Source organism: Bubalus kerabau, chromosome 14 (assembly GCF_029407905.1).
Source record: "Bubalus kerabau isolate K-KA32 ecotype Philippines breed swamp buffalo chromosome 14, PCC_UOA_SB_1v2, whole genome shotgun sequence".
NCBI classification, from domain to species: Eukaryota; Metazoa; Chordata; class Mammalia; order Artiodactyla; family Bovidae; genus Bubalus; species Bubalus kerabau.
In genome coordinates, this window is record NC_073637.1 from 78475204 (window position 1) to 78491843 (window position 16640).

Consider the following 16640-nt stretch of genomic DNA (forward strand, 5'->3'; position numbering starts at 1 on the left):
AATTTTCTTCTCCTTCGTCCCCTCAGTAACTTGAAGTGGTTGGCTTGGCATTTTATAGTCACTTCAGTAATAACAACATAAGCTATAAGGTGGCTGTTGTTCTCTGGCTCAGTTGTGTCCGACTCTTGCTGACCCCATGGACTATAGCCTGCTGGGCTCCTCTGTCCATGGAATTCTCCAGACAGGAGCGCTGGAGGGGGTTGCCATTCCCTCCTCCAGGGGGTCTTCCTGACCCAGGGGTGGAACCCAGGTCTGCTGCATCGCAGACTGTTCTTTACCACCGAGCCACCAGGGAGGCTGTCAGGAGGCTATTCTATATTCACTGGATTATAGATACGCTATTGCTACTTACCCTCCGTTTCTCTTTTTCATGATACTTTATTTAGATTTTACTTTGATTTACGTATTTAACTGTCTCGGGCTGAGCTGGGCCTTCACTGCTGCACGTGGGCTGCCTCTGGTTGCTGAGAGCGGGGCTGCTCTCTGGTCGCAGTGCGCAGGCTGCTCTCTGTGGTGGCTCTTCCTGCTGAGGAGCACGGCCTCCAGGTGTATGCACTTCGCTGCTCCACAGCATGTGGGATCTTCCTAAACCACTGATCAAATCCATGTGCCCTGCATTGGCAGGTGGATTCTTAACCCCTGGACCACCGGGGAAGTCCCTACCTTTAGTTTCACTCAATTTTTTTTTAAAGTAATATTTATTTATTTTATTTTTAAACTTTACAATATTGCATTGGTTTTGCCATATATCAACATGAATCTGCCACAGGTATACACGTGTTCCCCATCGAATACTATTTTTGTTTTAAAGTATAACTTAGTAGGTTGAAAGAGAAACATTTAATAAAAGGAATTTTTATTAAAATGGCTTTCCAGGTGGCACAGTGGTAAAACATCCATCTGCTATAAAGGAGACACAAGAGACGTGGGTTCGATCCCTGGGCCGGGAAGATCCCCTGGAGGAGGAAATGGCAACCCACTCCAGTGTTCTTGTCTGGAAAATTCCATGGACAGAGGAGCCTGGTGGACTATAGTTCATGGGGGTTGCAAAGAGTTGGACATGACTGAGCAACTGAGCATACATGCACAATTTGTTTTATTTAGTAGACATTTCTGTCTTATATAATTTTATTTAAACGGCAGTTCTTCAAGGAGTCCAGAGCCCTTGCTTTAAATATTCCATGCATCATGGTATGGGTGACATATTCAAAGATAGGATTTATTTTGAGATTACATTATATTTAATCATCATTCATTAACAGGTATTTATCATATATATTTTTGTATGCCAGGTACTATATTTGGAGCTATGGATACAGCATTTTGTTTTATAGTGCATAACCTTGTCTGTAAATTAATATATTTTATAGTACTGTCTGAAGCAGTTAGTGAGTTGTCTGAAGCACAGTGCCACTGAACTCAAATGTCAAGTTATATGTTGAATTTTGTAGGGAAATTGTTTAGAGAATTCAAATATAAAGATATTTTCTAAGGAAATTAGTATTTTAGATATTACAGGTAACTTAATGTTTGTATATAATATTGGATGTTTTGGAGGAAATTTTAGCACATATAGATTTGTATGATAGAAAATAATATATTTAACATTATGAATTGTGGATTTTGATGTTGTGCTGCTTGCTATGTCCTCACTGACCTGAAAGACCATATGTATTCATTAGTGATATGACCTTTAACCATGAAAGTGTGAGCTAAAATGGTTGTTGTTTTATATTTATTTCACATCAGTGAAGATGCAGAGTTACTGTGGCGTTTGGCACGGGCATCACGTGATGTAGCTCAGCTTAGTGGAACCTCAGAAGAGGAGAAAAAGTTCTTGGTATATGAAGCCCTAGAGTATGCGAAAAGGGCACTAGAGAAAAACGAATCCAGTTGTGCGGCCCATAAGGTGAGGTGCTTAAGTAATGAGACCATTACCGTGTATTGAAACGGATTTTGGTCTGTACTTATCTGTTATATGTAACTTACACAGGAAAGAAATCGCTCTCTTTTAAAGAAGTAGGGAAGAAATTTATTTTTATAAACTTTTTTTCAAAAAGAAGTAGTATTTTTCTTTGTGTTCTTGAACATCTGTTCTAGCTTCATTAGTGTGCTCGATAAATTACTTTGTGAAGGCTTATTTTTAAACTGAAGCGTTAGTTCCATCAGTTACCTCTCTCTTTAGTTCAGTTGTAAAAACACGGGACTAATGTTTTCTCATTTTCCTCACATTTTATTTCTGTCTCATGTGGAGATAGGAGTATAGCAGCTGGACAGCAGATACCTAGTGTAACTTTTTACATGTGACTCCATGAGCTTCTAGATTTCCTGACTGGTTTAGAATAATCTTTTCAATGGACATGGTGGGGAGGCCAAGGGACACTATTGATATTTTGGATTAGGACCTTACTTGACCATATTAGACTGTCCCCAGGGAAGCCCCCAAGTCATTGTGACAGCCGAATTCTGTCTTCACGCATTTGCAAATGCTCCCTTTAGGGGATGGTTCCATCTGCCCTGATCCCCACCACCACTGTTTCTTGTTTATATTGAGAATAAAACATACAGACCCTTTAAATTTGTTGAGACTTGTTTTATGGCCCAGAATATGGTCCATATTTGTAAATGTTCTTTTTGCACATGGAAGGTGTATTTATTCAACTGCTGTTGAGCGTATGTCATATGAGTCATTCCGGTCAAGTTGTTTTACACATGGTAGTGTGTATGTGTTGATGCTGCTTTCTCTGTTCATCCCACTTCCCCCTCTGTGTCCATAAGTCCAGTCTCTACATCCGCATCTCCATTCCTTGCCTGCAAATAGGTTCATCAGTACCAATTTTCTAGATTCTGTATATATGGGTTAATATACTATATTTGCTTTTCTCTTTTGGACTTACTGCACTCTGTATAATAGGTTTCAGGTTCATCCACCTCACTAGAACTGACTCAAATTTGTTCTTTTTATGGTTGAGTAATATTCCATTGTATATATGTACCATATATTTATCCATTCATCTGTCGTTGGACATCTGGGTTGCTTCCATGTCCTAGCTGTTGTAAATAGTGCTACTGTGAACATTGGGATACATGTGTCTTTTTCAGTTATGGTTTCCTCAGGGTATTATGCCCAGTAGTGGGATTGCTGGGTCATAGTCGTTTTATTCCTAGTTTTCAAGAAAGCTCCATACTGTTCTCCATAGTGTCTGTATCAATTTACATTCCCACCAACAGTGCAAGAGGGTTCCCTTTTCTCCACACCGTCTCCAGCATTTATTGTTTGTAGACTTTTTGACAATGGCCATTCTGACTGGTGTGAGGTGATATACCTCATTGTGGTTTTGATTTACATTTCTTGTCCTGAGTCTGACTTTCGCCAGCACCTAGGTTTATGAAGCTTGGATATTTGGTTTCAGTTCTCAGAGAAGAAGCTCAGATTGTCTCAGTTTGGGTTTGTTGTCCAGCTATGGACGTGAGGACAAAGTCACGATTGACAAATATGGCCGTTATTACTATAGTAACGTGGCTGTGAAATAAGAAACAGTGTCCAGAAAATAGGTTGAGAAAATAAAACGATAATGTTAAATTGTACATTTTTATAAATTTATATTCATATCATAAATATGAATCATTATATCCCCATTGTGTTGGTAACTTTCTTAGAGATACACTAACCTCTGTCTTACATTATAGTTCTCTATAAACATGTCCTAACTTAAGTTCCTTACGGGCTATGTCTACTTTTTCTTTGTATATTCTAGTATATTTAATACAGATTTTGTGCTCAGCTTTTAGTTAAATGAGAATAACTACTGAGGAATTGCAACCTGGTATTGAATGGGATATTATTGAATATTAGTATTCTTATACCTTTGTTTCTTCTGTTTTTAGTGGTATGCAATCTGTATTGGTGATGTTGGAGATTATGAAGGAATCAAGGCTAAAATTGCAAATGCCTACATTATCAAGGAGCATTTTGAGGTACTGATGGACTTGAAAAGTCATTAGTTTTCTGAATAGATTTCTGTTTCACTTATTTCTTGCTGTATAGCAAACTACCTAAAGCTTAGTGGCCTAAAACAATGACAAATTATTTCTCAAAATTCTGTGGATTAACCGTGCACAGTCGTGCCTCCATTCTGCTCGTTGTGGCTGAGGTCATTTAAAGGGCTCCCTTCACCTGGACCCTCAGCTCGGACAGGAATGGACGAGATGCCCTCTCGCATGTGGCATTTCCCCCTACTTTTCTTCTCATCATTTAGTACTGTAGCCCACACTTCTGTGTCGCATAGTCACTGCTTCCAAGAGTGAGCATGCCAGGGGAAAAGTTCCACTGTGCAGACTTTTATCAAGCATATTTGCATCACACTTAGTAATAACCTGTCGACCCTAAACAAGTCATTTGGCCAAGACCAGAGAACGTGAGAGGGGGTTATACAAAGTCCTGCATGCCAGGAGGTATGGTCTCATCCAGCGGTCTAATATAATTGACATACCCCTTGCAAAGGTAATAGTACTATATATGAGTATGATCTCTGTGTTTTAATATTTCCCCCAAAGTTCATTTACTTATTATAGTAAGCTCTTCCTTAGGTGCCAGAAATTCTCCAGGAATTTGTATATTTCATGTTATACTTACACATTATTCTATTGTCCAAAAACAAGCAACAAAAAAACTGCAGCTAAAAACCCAGTGTATTTGTCTTTTGATATTATAGACCATCTCAAAAATACAAATTAAGAGAAAGTGATGAAAACAAACATATTTATCGTTACTGATTCGATTCCTAATTATTGTAATGACTAGCAGAAAAGAGCACTGGACTAGGAGTCAGGAGACTTAGCTTCTTATTTGGGCATCAATAGTATATATATACATGTATACATACACACACACACGTACACATACACATTGATATACATACATATATATTTTGATTTAGTAATATAAATTTTTCACATTTTAAGACCTTTGAAATCAGATTGCATTATATATAATCAGCAGTGCTTTTTTCTTAGTGGTATATAAAATGATGATGTCATACCTTTTATGTTATCTTAGAGATTCAGTGAAATAGAATCTCAGATGCATTAGATAAATCACTTAGATTATTTTGTGCCTTGGGATGTAGAAATACCTGATAACTTCCAAGTGAATAATGAAACACTGCATACAATAAATTAACATACACTTCAAAGAAACTGTGAAGACTATAGATTATTTAAAAATAAGCAATGTTTTTAAGTTTTTAAGTGTGTATATTAACTATATTTTTTAAATGACAGTGTTTAGTGTTTATATACTTAAAAGATCATTTAAACTACTTCTATTTCACATTCCATTATTACATCTAAAACCATAAGGAATTACTATCTTGGTATTGTTTTTGAAGAAACTTAAACTTATGACAGAAAGGATTATAAAAGAAAAGGTTTGCTTAAGTATAGCCCCTCTGAATACATCCCAAAAGTAAATTAAATTGTAATATTCCAAGACATCAGTTGTATATGATGAATTAACTTCTTTCCTTTGCATCAAAATGGACTAGCTCTGTACCATTCTTGGCAGAATGGAAAATATAGTAACTTGTATAATATTTTGTAGGGCTTAATTTTCTGGTGGAACTCTGATTTGGAAAGCCTGTTTAGAATATGAGCTGTATATACTTTAAAATATATTCTTCTGTGTAAAGCACATCACCTTATTTATAGAAAAGTCAAAATTAGGTCAATGGTGATTCCTACCCATATTATTGGTAACAAGATTTCCGCCAAGTCATAGGTGATTAGCCTTATTTAGCTATTCTCTCTCTCATTACTAACATTATGAGACTTACAAAAAAGTAAAAATAATGACGACTCTGATGATAGAAAATATTACTGTGTTAAGCACCTCCTGTTAACTTGCTCATTTAATTTTTACTACAACCTTATAAGTTAAGTGTACTGCTTTCCTGATTCTGTACAAGAGCAAACTCAGGCTTGGAAAGAATATAGAACTTGCTAAGGTCAAAAAGTTAGAGGTCACTGAGCTGTGATTTGAACCCTATTTGGTCTGACTTCAGAGTCACTCTAGTAACTAGTACAGGTACTTAAAAATGTGTATTTCACACATTATCAACTGAAAGTGAAAATGTGTTTTTATAGAAAAGTGTAAGCTAGGAAGTCTTAAAAAGGGTTTTTTTTTTAATATATATATTTAATAGGATTAACATTAATCTGTGAGATTTCCTTAGTGGTTTTCAACAAAATAATGAAAAATTGAGGAGTAATTTTTTTAAAGTTGTTGTTGTAGTTCTGTAGTTTATGCTTTACATTAATTCATATAGGACTTCCACATAGTAAATAGAAATTAGGGAGACTATCAGTATATTTTTTATTGTACATAATTATTCTATTAATGAATTCTGTGAATAAGTAGTATTTATTCTCCCTTTGTTAAATATAGATGGGGAAGTTAAACCAAATTTGCACATAGGAAGAGACTTTCTAAAATTATGTATTTTGTTTTTCTAACAAAGAATAATTTTACTTAACAGTCATATAGGACTTGCCACAAAGAACTATTATTTTGTTTTCCTTTAATCTTGAAGATATAACTGAGAGTAATATATTGTCACTGTTGTCAAATTCGATTCATTCACAGATTTTGTTTTCTTTCCTCTTGCTACAGCTTGCTATCAGTTTCTGAATCTTATAAAATAGTAATCTAAGTAATTAATAGTGTGCTGAAATAAATTTAAAGAGTCAAAAGGAAGAAAATTGGTGTTGATTATCTTAGAAAAATGAAATTCTTGGTTGCATTTTTTTTTTTTAAATCATGGGTTTTGTCAGCAAATATGGTAACGTACTTATTGGTGTTTAGAAAACAAATATGATTTATTTTCTCATTTCTTGTTAGAAAGCAATTGAACTGAACCCTAAAGACGCTACTTCAATTCACCTTATGGGTATTTGGTAAGAAAATTTCTTGAAATAAATATTTCAGTGGTACTTACTCTGATCTTATTTTGTAGTATATAAAAAAGTAAAATGTTTCAAATATTTGGGAGTCAAGAGTGTTTAATCCATTAGATTAACTTACACTTGTAGTGGTTATTTAGTGTTTAGTATTTAGAAAATATTAAATTTGATTGTGATTTTGTTAAATATTGTTATTCAGATTATTTAGAAACAGGTACTAAGACTAAACAGGCATTGAAACTTTTCATTAAACTTTACATTCCCTTTTTTGGGAAAGATTATTCTCATTTACCAGACTAAATGGAATTGGATTAAGCTAACTATATAAAAATAGGATGGCCTCAGAGAGTCTTTGTATCTTCAAAGTATGTCAAATACAGTGTGATTCATCTGAGGAATTTTAGTATCTTTCCATTTTTATGTAATCTCTGTTTAAAGCGCATCCTTATTTTGCTGGTATGAGCATACACCAGTGTGTTAAATGCTTACTGGTTTGAGAGTCTTAGGTTTACCACCATTTTCTTTATGTGTGGTCTACAGAGCTGAGTATTTATTGTCTTCCGTGAGGGGTGCAATTGGAGAGGGAAATGGCAACCCACTCCAGTGTTCTTGCCTGGAGAATTCCAGGGACAGAGGAGCCTGGTGGGCTGCCGTCTGTGGGGTCGCACAGAGTCGGACACGACTGAAGCGACTTAGCAGCAGCAGCAGCATGAGGGGTGCAAAGTCTCGTATCAAACTCTCTTTAAAGAGAAGTAAATACTGGATAAAGGACATGTTTAACAAAACACATACTGAGTGAGAATTAATGATGATTGAGGGACAGTAATTCAGATGCTTGTGACCAAATATGAATGAACTAGTTTCTTTCTCAAGGACTTCAGACCCTAATCAAAGATCAAACACTTTTTTCCTCCTTATTTCAGAAAGTTATCGAGAGTTTTGATGTTACTTTTTTTATTAACCTTTTTATTTTGTACTGGAGTATAGCTGGTTAGTCATGCTGTGATGGTTTCAGGTGGACAGCCGGGGCCTCGGCCGTACATATCCATGTGTCCCTTCTCCCCCAAACCCCCTCCCATCCAGGCTGCCACATGACACTGAGCAGAGCTCCCTGTGCTCTGGAACTAGCTTAGGGCTGCTAGTGGGGGCGGAAGGTGAGCGGGGAAGGAGTATTTAGGGAGTGTGTGATGGACAGGCACACACTGCTGTGTTTAAGATGGATAAGCAGCAAGGAAGGGCCTCCTCTACTATCGGATGTTCATTACTGCCTCTCCCTTTCACATTTATAAACTTGTTGGTTGTTCTTGTCATTTAAGTATACCATGTTTTGTTATTTTTCTTGTTTTTTTAAAAACTTCTGAGTTAGTTTTTATGTGAAAAAAATAGGGGTAATGATTCTATCTCATTTTATTATTGTAAGGAGTAGATGAGATAATCACTCAGCTCAGCACTTTGTACAAAGTGAGTACTCAGTGGTGAACGATACACTGTAGTATCATTACTATTATAAATATTGCTTACTGTTTACACCTAGTCACAAAATACACTGTGATCGATGGAGCAATATCAGTCAGTCTCTAAATAACTCAGTATAAATATTAACCTACTGGGTATTATGAGAAGTATAAGCTGTTTAAATATACAGTAGGAGAAGATTCCCTTTATATATGTTAAGATGCTTAGTTCTCTTTAAGAGAAAAAAAGAAGGTGCAATTTGAATATATGTGTCATTTTCTTTCCCTATAGGTGTTACACAGTTGCTGAAATGCCTTGGTATCAAAGAAGGATTGCTAAAGTGCTGTTTGCAACTCCGCCTAGCTCCACCTATGAGGAGGTAGTGTGAGGTCCTTTGTTGGTTATTCTGGTTTCTTAACCGCTGGGCCGCTCTGTGGTGTCCACTCATCCGGAGCTCTGAGCAGTGAGGGCCACCAGCACGTTCTGATGGCCCCGTGCGGCTCTTATCACAGAGGCCTAATGCTTATGATCCATGATGGTGAATGTTTGTTTCCCCTTTAGGTGAATGGCTGGTCATTCTGGTATATTGCCCCTAAAGAACCCCATGGCTGAAAGCTACCTTCATTTTCTTTTTGAAATCTATAACATATGAAAATTATAAAATAGAGCAGGAAATACGCAATTGCTTCTCAGTATATTTTAGGGACACATCCTAGGCTTCCCTGGTGGCCCAGATGGCACACATTCTGTAAGATAACAGCCATCTGGGAATTAGAGCATGTTCGTATTGATAGATAGTACTTAAGAGCATTTTGTAAAAGCAGGTTTGAAAGCCTTATAGTCTCATTTCTAAGGTCTTTGCTTTTCCTGTTAAAAGTAAAACCTGAAAGGGATTTCAGGGCACATATTTTGGTTTACTTATCACAAAATTTTCAGGGTAAGGAAGGAGACAGTTGAAAAACATTTCCCAATACTTGATCACAGTGTTTTCTGTGAAGCTATAGTGTAGAATTTGAGGTAGAGTTGTGAAATACTTGTTTTTATTAAAAAGAATGCATTCTCACAAAAAAGACAGAATCATCTCTACTCCAACAAATTAGTTATGTATCTAAAAGATTAAGTGTCAGTTGACATGCTATGGAAACAGGTTTAAGTGGGACAAAAAGGAATTAGCAGGGACTTTCAGGTGGACATGAACATCTTATGTAGGGATTTCTGTTACAAAGGACTCTTAGAAATGCATTGGCCCAACCTGTGTATCGCTGTAAACACACCTTTTAATTTTATCTAGTTTTTATTCATAAAGCCACTGTTCTGATTGAAGAAGAAAAATGTCAGAATAATCTGAGTTGTACATGATAATGATCTTTCCTCTCTTCATGTGATGCTGGTTTCAGTCTGAGTTCTGAGTAACAATCAAGTTATTACTAGAAATGGTCCACATACTGTAATCTGTATTCTGATGATTTAATAGTGTTATGTTCAATTTTGCTGTATTAACTCTCACTGTTGATGAATTGACTGTTATTTAAGGGGATCATTATTTTAGGATGGTTTGATTTACTTCCTATCTTATATTTAATGTAGGAATAGATCTTTTGAAAAAATGCCTTTTCAGTACTCTGTTTTAATCCTTTTCAATGTATTGAAAATACAATTTTTGTGTATTTGACAGGCCCTAGGCTACTTTCACAGGGCAGAGCAAGGTAACCTTTTTTATTTCATATAACTGTATGAATGTCAGACATGTAATAGTAATTTTTTAAACAAAATTATTTGTTCTGATATATATACTTCATAAACTTCTTTTTGAGCTAGACACTACCAAATAATTTTTTAAGTTATTTATTTGTTCATGGGTGTGCGGGGTCTTCATTGCTTCTTTCCCTGGTCACAGCGCATGGGGCTGCTCTGCCGTGTGCGTGGGCCTCTCGCTGCGGTGGCTTCTCGTGTGGCGCACAGGCTGAGCGGTCTCACGCTGGTGGGGTCTTCCCGGACCAGGGGTAGACTGCGCGTCCCCTGCACTCCTGTCCACTGTACCACGAGGGAAGTCCTCAAATAATTTTTAGAAGTCCTTATTTAGTAAAGATCTCCTGAGAAAGAAATAGACTACTAGTGAATTTAGAGCTGCAGTTCTAACGGTCCTTCATCTGATGTAATTCAACCTTCCTTTTTGAGAGGAGGCTTTGATGGATTAACTCTTTAAGATTGCACAGCTAATCAGAAGCATGTATTTATCTTCATTTAAAATTTTTATTTTTTAACACCAAAGTATAATTGACATATAACACTGTATTAGCTTCATGTGTACAGCATGACTTGATATTCATAGACATCATGAAACACATCATGATCACAAAAGCAAGTCAACACCTGTCACCTCACAGAGTTACCAAAAGACACTTTTAAAGATCAACTGTCTTAGCAAATTTCAGATGGCATTTAAATGAGAACTCTGTGCTTTAAACCAGGTCAGTCTTTGTTCTGTTGCAGATAGCCTTTTGTGGTGAAGAGTTTTCTGTTACTCTTATTTTGAAGAAACAGCCAGCCTAGAAAACATTAGCTTACGTTTATCCTTTCTAACGGCAGAAACTAGAGACGTCAGAGACAGAAGCCTAATGTCCAAATACTCCCACCCCCCCCCAAAAAAACCGTTGCCAATATGTCTATAAAACTTAATCAGAAGAAAATTAAAACAATTTACTAAATTTGAGAGCCTACTCATATGGACTTGTTCAAATGCTTTCATAATAGCAAAGTATTTTTGAAACACATTTCTTCTAAAAAATTTTGTCTGAATGTTAACTCTGTTATGTGTTAATTCTGACTTACTGTTAATGACCTTCCATTGACATCCTCTCATGATGGTAGTTTTACATTATCATGGGTATGATGTGGGAATGCATTTTTCTCAAAGAAACTTAGAAGTATAATTACAAAGTTAAAAAAGCACCTTAAGAGACTTAAGCATTTGGGTTGCTGAGAAGAACACGGTCATACTTTTACAGAGCGAAACGACCCTTGGTAATTCCATCATCCTCCAGGCTTCACTGTATGGTCACCTCCTCTCGGGGGCCTTTGTTTATGGCTGATGTTTGGTTTAGAAGCTCTTCCCATGCTTTTAGTACCCTTTATTTCCCCCTTCATGGCCCTTAGCAGTCCACAGTGTGACTGTTTCCCTGTCTGAAACGAAATTCAGGGAAGACGTGACTGTCTTCTGTGTACATGGCACCCTTGTCGCTTAGCACAGAACACTGGGCAGACTTGCCAAAGGGCTGCGTAAGCGGGGACAGAATGATGGAGTCTGCTTAACTCTGAGGAAGCCTTACGCACATCAGCATGGCATCTTACAAACATCTTCGGATTAAAGAACTAAAACAAGTTTGGGTTAAGAAACAAATGTAGTTAATCATAAATCATATCCAGGAAAAATTATACTTTAAATATAGAAGGGTCCCAGGTTGATAGGAGGAAACTATAGAATTAATGCAGTAAGACAGTCCCATGCTTTCCTTCATAGGCTTTTTGTTCACATTTTTGCTTCAGCCAAACATATTCTCCACTTAGATGTTAAAATTCTACTCAGGCCCCAAGTCAGCCCATGTGTAACCTCTTAGCTGCTTTTTTCGGTTTCCCATAGAACTTTAAAATTTGTACTCCTGTCAAAGCAGTCCCTTTATTCTTATGTTACGTTCAGATATGCTAATGCTTGTCACTGCTTTTCATTACAGATTCCAAAAGAGCAGAGACTTTATCTGTGCTTAAACATAGCCCACGGGCTTCCCTGGTGGCTCAGCAGTAAAGAATCTGCCTGGAATGCAGGAGACAGGGGTTTGATCCCTGGGTCAGGAGGATCCCCTGGAGAAGGAAATGGCAACCCACTCTAGTATTCTTGCCTGGAGAATCCGTGGACAGAGAAGCCTGGTGGGCTACAGTCCCTGGGGTCACAAAGAGTCAGACAACAACTGGGCCCCACCACCAAACATAGCCCACACTCAGTAAAGGCTGATCAAATGTGTGTACACACACACACACACACACACACACACACAGTCATCATGACTTCATTTACTCAGGCATCAAGTACATACTGAGCACAGTTCAAGGCACTGTTCTAGGCACTTAGGATCCAGGGAACAAAAGAGGTGGGGCTTATTGTCTATCAGGACCCCTCAGGTTTTCATCTATTAAATGGAGTACCAGTTTTATAAAATTGCTGTAAAAATAAGAAATATGTGTAATATAAATGGCTAGCACAAAGTAGACACTCAAAAAATAGTAATTATCTCAATTTTTTGATAGGAATAGTTGAGCGAAAGAGAATCCTCATTAGCCTAGTATATTACAGTAAGTCCCTTACATACAAACTTTCACGTTGGGAACCTGAAGAGATAGCTACGTTGGTTCACGTACCTGGTGTACAGTCAGCGTGCACGTGCCCTATAGGAGTGTGGGCTTCCGTGTGCTGGGCAGTGCTGTGGAGGTGCAGGATCTTCATTTCAAGCCCAGAAGGTCTGGAAGCAGGTGTGAGAGCAGCAGGGCTGTAGCTGGTATCTCCTGTGCTGACGACCCTTCAGCTCTGCCATCTCCCCTCCTCCTCCTCCTCCACAAAGTAACTGTCTGTCCGCTCAGTGCCAGCTCCCGGATGCCAGCTGTTGTACTGTGAAGCTTTTACGTATTATTTGTGAAAAGTATTCCACTACAATACTACACAGCCCATTGTATTAGTTGGCCTAGGCTAACTTTCTTGGACTTAGGAACCAACCAGATGTACGAATGTGTGCACTCTCAGAATGGGTCTTGTTCAAATGGAGGGGACCTACTGTATTGGCATTTAGACCAGAAAATTTAAGCCTTGCAAAATAAGAGCAATACTGTTTCATTGGAGATAATATGTAAATCCTTTTTCTTTCTTACGTACAGTGGATCCAAACTTCTACAGCAAAAACTTGCTCCTTCTAGGAAAGACATATTTGAAGCTGCACAACAAAAAGCTCGCTGCTTTCTGGCTAACAAAGGCCAAGGACTACCCAGCGCACACAGAGGAGGATAAACAGGTACAGCATCTCCAGAACAAGGCAAACAGGTTTCCACTGAGGCACGTGAAGGAAAGGTGAATCAAGAACTGCTTTAAAAATGTCATTGTCTAGATGCATATTATTAAATAATAGTGCTTATTTCAAATGTATATAGCAAATGTTTTTGGAGAAGGAAATGGCAACCCACTCCAGTATTCTTGCCTGGAAAATCCCATGGACAGAGGAGCCTAGCGGGCTACGGTCTATAGGGTTGCAAAGAGCTGGACACGACTGAATACACACACATAGCAAATATTTAGTTACTACCAACAAACACGTATGAATTTCTCACTACAATATAGAATTGTTCCTGTTTGACATATCTATATATAACAGATCAGATAAGATTTCTAAAGCATAAAAGGCAAGGAATGTGTGTTAATGTGATAGAGTTCTCCAAGCGTCTCATCTCTGAGTTCTCTAAGGAATTTTATTCTTTGTGTACTAGTCTGGTTTTTTTTTGAAACTCTTAGAAAACTACTTTATAAACTTGTTTCACAAGTTGATCTCTGTGCTGTATTGCTGTATTGTTTATTTATAATATGCATTCTTCCATTTTAGATACAGACAGAAGCTGCTCAGCTACTTACAGGTTTCAGTGACAAGAACTGAGAATTTTTCAATGAAGTACCTAAGGAGCATTGCCTTTTCATCAGATTTTAAGATAATAAATACATTAACTATAATTGTTCTATGACTATTCTTTTAACGTTGTGACCATTTAACAGATATACAAAACTCTAGATTTCTTCACAAATAACAAGGCAAAAGAAATGGTTACCACAAGAGTGGTAGAGACGTCTCTATGGCTGAGAGGCAGAGATGACTGCACCCAAGCTGCCAGCAATACGGCAGGGCGTGAGATTGCCAAGGGGGACGGCAGCACGTCTGGATGGGGATCAAGAAAGGAAAGCTACAGTGCGGAAGCGCTGGCTTAGGAGGGGTGCATTTTCAAGTTGGACTGAAAAGCTGATCCGTTGCAGAGAAGCAACAGTGACAGGAGCTCAGCAGTTAATTGATGTGTCTTGGAGCCAGCCTGCATAAGGAAAGAGCTCAGTCAGGAGAGGACTGAAAATGGAGTGGTTTCTTTTTTAAAACGTGAGGTAGTCTTAAAAGTGGATTGCTTTTGTCACTCAGTTCAGTCGCTCATTCGTGTCCGACTCTTTGTGACCCCATGAATCGCAGCACGCCTGGCCTCCCTGTCTATCACCAACTCCCGGAGTTCACCCAGACTCACATCCATCGAGTCAGTGATGCCATCCAGCCATCTCATCCTCTGGCGTCCCCTTCTCCTCCTGCCCCCAATCCCTCCCAGCATCAGAGTCTTTTCCAATGAGTCAGCTCTTCGCATGAGGTGGCCAAAGTACTGGAGTTTCAGCTTCAGCATCATTCCCTCCAAAGAAATCCCAGGGCTGATCTCCTTCAGAATGGACTGGTTGGATCTCCTTGCAGTCCAAGGGACTCTCAAGAGTCTTCTCCAACACCACAGTTCAAAAGCATCAATTCTTCAGCACTCAGCTTTCTTCACAGTCCAACTCTGACATCCATACGTGACCACTGGAAAAACCATAGCCTTGACTAGACGGACCTTTGTTGGCAAAGTAATGTCTCTGCTTTTGAATATGCTGTCTAGGTTGGTGAGCCCAAAGTCTATTCCCTAATGGGTGAAAGGACCATGGAACTCAAGGACAAATGGAAATGACGGTGTTTAAATAGGACAGTGATCCCTGGGGTGCCACCAGTGCAGACCCTAAGTTCTGTGAGAAGTGGTGTCTTGAATGTCACTTAGAGACATCTGAGTGTATGTCTAGGTGGAGTTTTCTCAAAGGGAAAACATACAGTGTAGGTATGTACTCTTTGTGGTTATCATGTGTATTTTCAAACAGAAGCAAACACTCAAAGTATTGGACTATTTATACCCATCTCTGATTCAACAGTTGCTAATCTTTTGCTATATTTTACTTATGTGTAAATATTCATATATTTACAAGTATCTGTAAGCTTTTGAAATAGTAGACAACATATTTCATCCCTAAATATTTCAGCATTCATTGTCTCAGAATATTTCAAGACATCCTTCTAAACACAAATTCATATTACAACTAGAAAGTTAACAGCAATTCTTTAACATCCAGCCATATTCAAATATTCTTAAATGTCCCAAAATGTCTTATACTTCTAGAAACCAAGATTCAAAGATCATACATTGCATTTAATTTTCCACCTTAGTTTTTTAAAATCTAGAACAGTAACCCATCTGTTTCTCTCACAGCGTTGAGTTTTTAAAAAGGCCAGTCCAGTTGTCTTTCAAACCATCCCTCCTTCCAGAATGGCCTTATTGACCACCTTTAGAGAAACACTGTTCCATCTTATATGTATATTAGATCTTCTTTGACGTTTATATTTATCACTTTCTCTGATAGCTACTGCTTGTCTTCACTTTTGAGATGTTTCTTTTTCTTCAGTTTTGTTTTTTTTTTTTTTTCCCCTAAGTTAGTAGGCATTTCACATCTTCATGTTTTTTGGTCCAGTTCTGAATTTCTAATTTGGATTTTTCTCGTCTGCAATTATTATTTAGATATAATTCTGACTAGTATTTAGTGTTTAAGGATTTTACTGTTTTTTTTTTTTCCTGTTTAGCATTTTCATCTGAAATTTCCTCGTTTTCAGTTTTCTCTTTAGAGTGACTTTGAATGTCATTTTTTGGAGGTATGACTTTTTTGTATGTATTTAATAACCAGCAATGCCACTTTATCAAATGGGAGGTAAGCAGTTTGGATTAGTTCAGTAACATCCTCAATAATTTACAAAATGAAATAGTTTTGTAAAAATAAGATTTCTTTTAGTCATAAAGCCTTTTATGGAGGGGAGGATCTATCTTTGATATTATGTAGAGCTGTTTAAAAAATTTTCCCTTTGCAATAGATTTGTAAGAAGTTGCCAAAAAGTACTACTCAGAAAGGTCCTGCGGATCCTCCCCGCAGTGTGCCTCGATGGTAACAGGTAACTGCAGTACAGTATCAAAGCCAGGAGACTACAGTCCACAGAGAGTATTCAGGTTTTACCACTTTTAAGTCATCTCACGGTGTCATCTATGCAGTTGTGTCACATGTAAATTTCTGTAACTGCCACGATGAAAACATAGAA

General features: G+C 37.7%; 1 protein-coding gene across 4 annotated transcripts in view; it reads left to right on the plus strand.

Moving 5' to 3' along the window:
- RMDN1 (regulator of microtubule dynamics 1) overlaps positions 1–14210 on the plus strand; it is a 33342-nt gene extending 19132 nt beyond the window's left edge. For 2 of the 4 annotated variants that reach the window (XM_055546732.1, XM_055546731.1), the window contains exons 4-10: positions 1750–1909; positions 3889–3978; positions 6899–6954; positions 8707–8794; positions 10091–10121; positions 13339–13528; positions 14055–14210. In XM_055546732.1, coding sequence (XP_055402707.1) covers positions 1750–1909; positions 3889–3978; positions 6899–6954; positions 8707–8794; positions 10091–10121; positions 13339–13528; positions 14055–14190 — 751 coding nt within the window. In that variant the 3' untranslated portion in view covers positions 14191–14210. The remainder of the gene's footprint in view (positions 1–1749; positions 1910–3888; positions 3979–6898; positions 6955–8706; positions 8795–10090; positions 10122–13338; positions 13529–14054) is intronic. The other 2 variants (XM_055546734.1, XM_055546733.1) reach the window with 1 other exon arrangement.
- The last annotated feature ends 2430 nt before the right edge of the window (positions 14211–16640 follow it).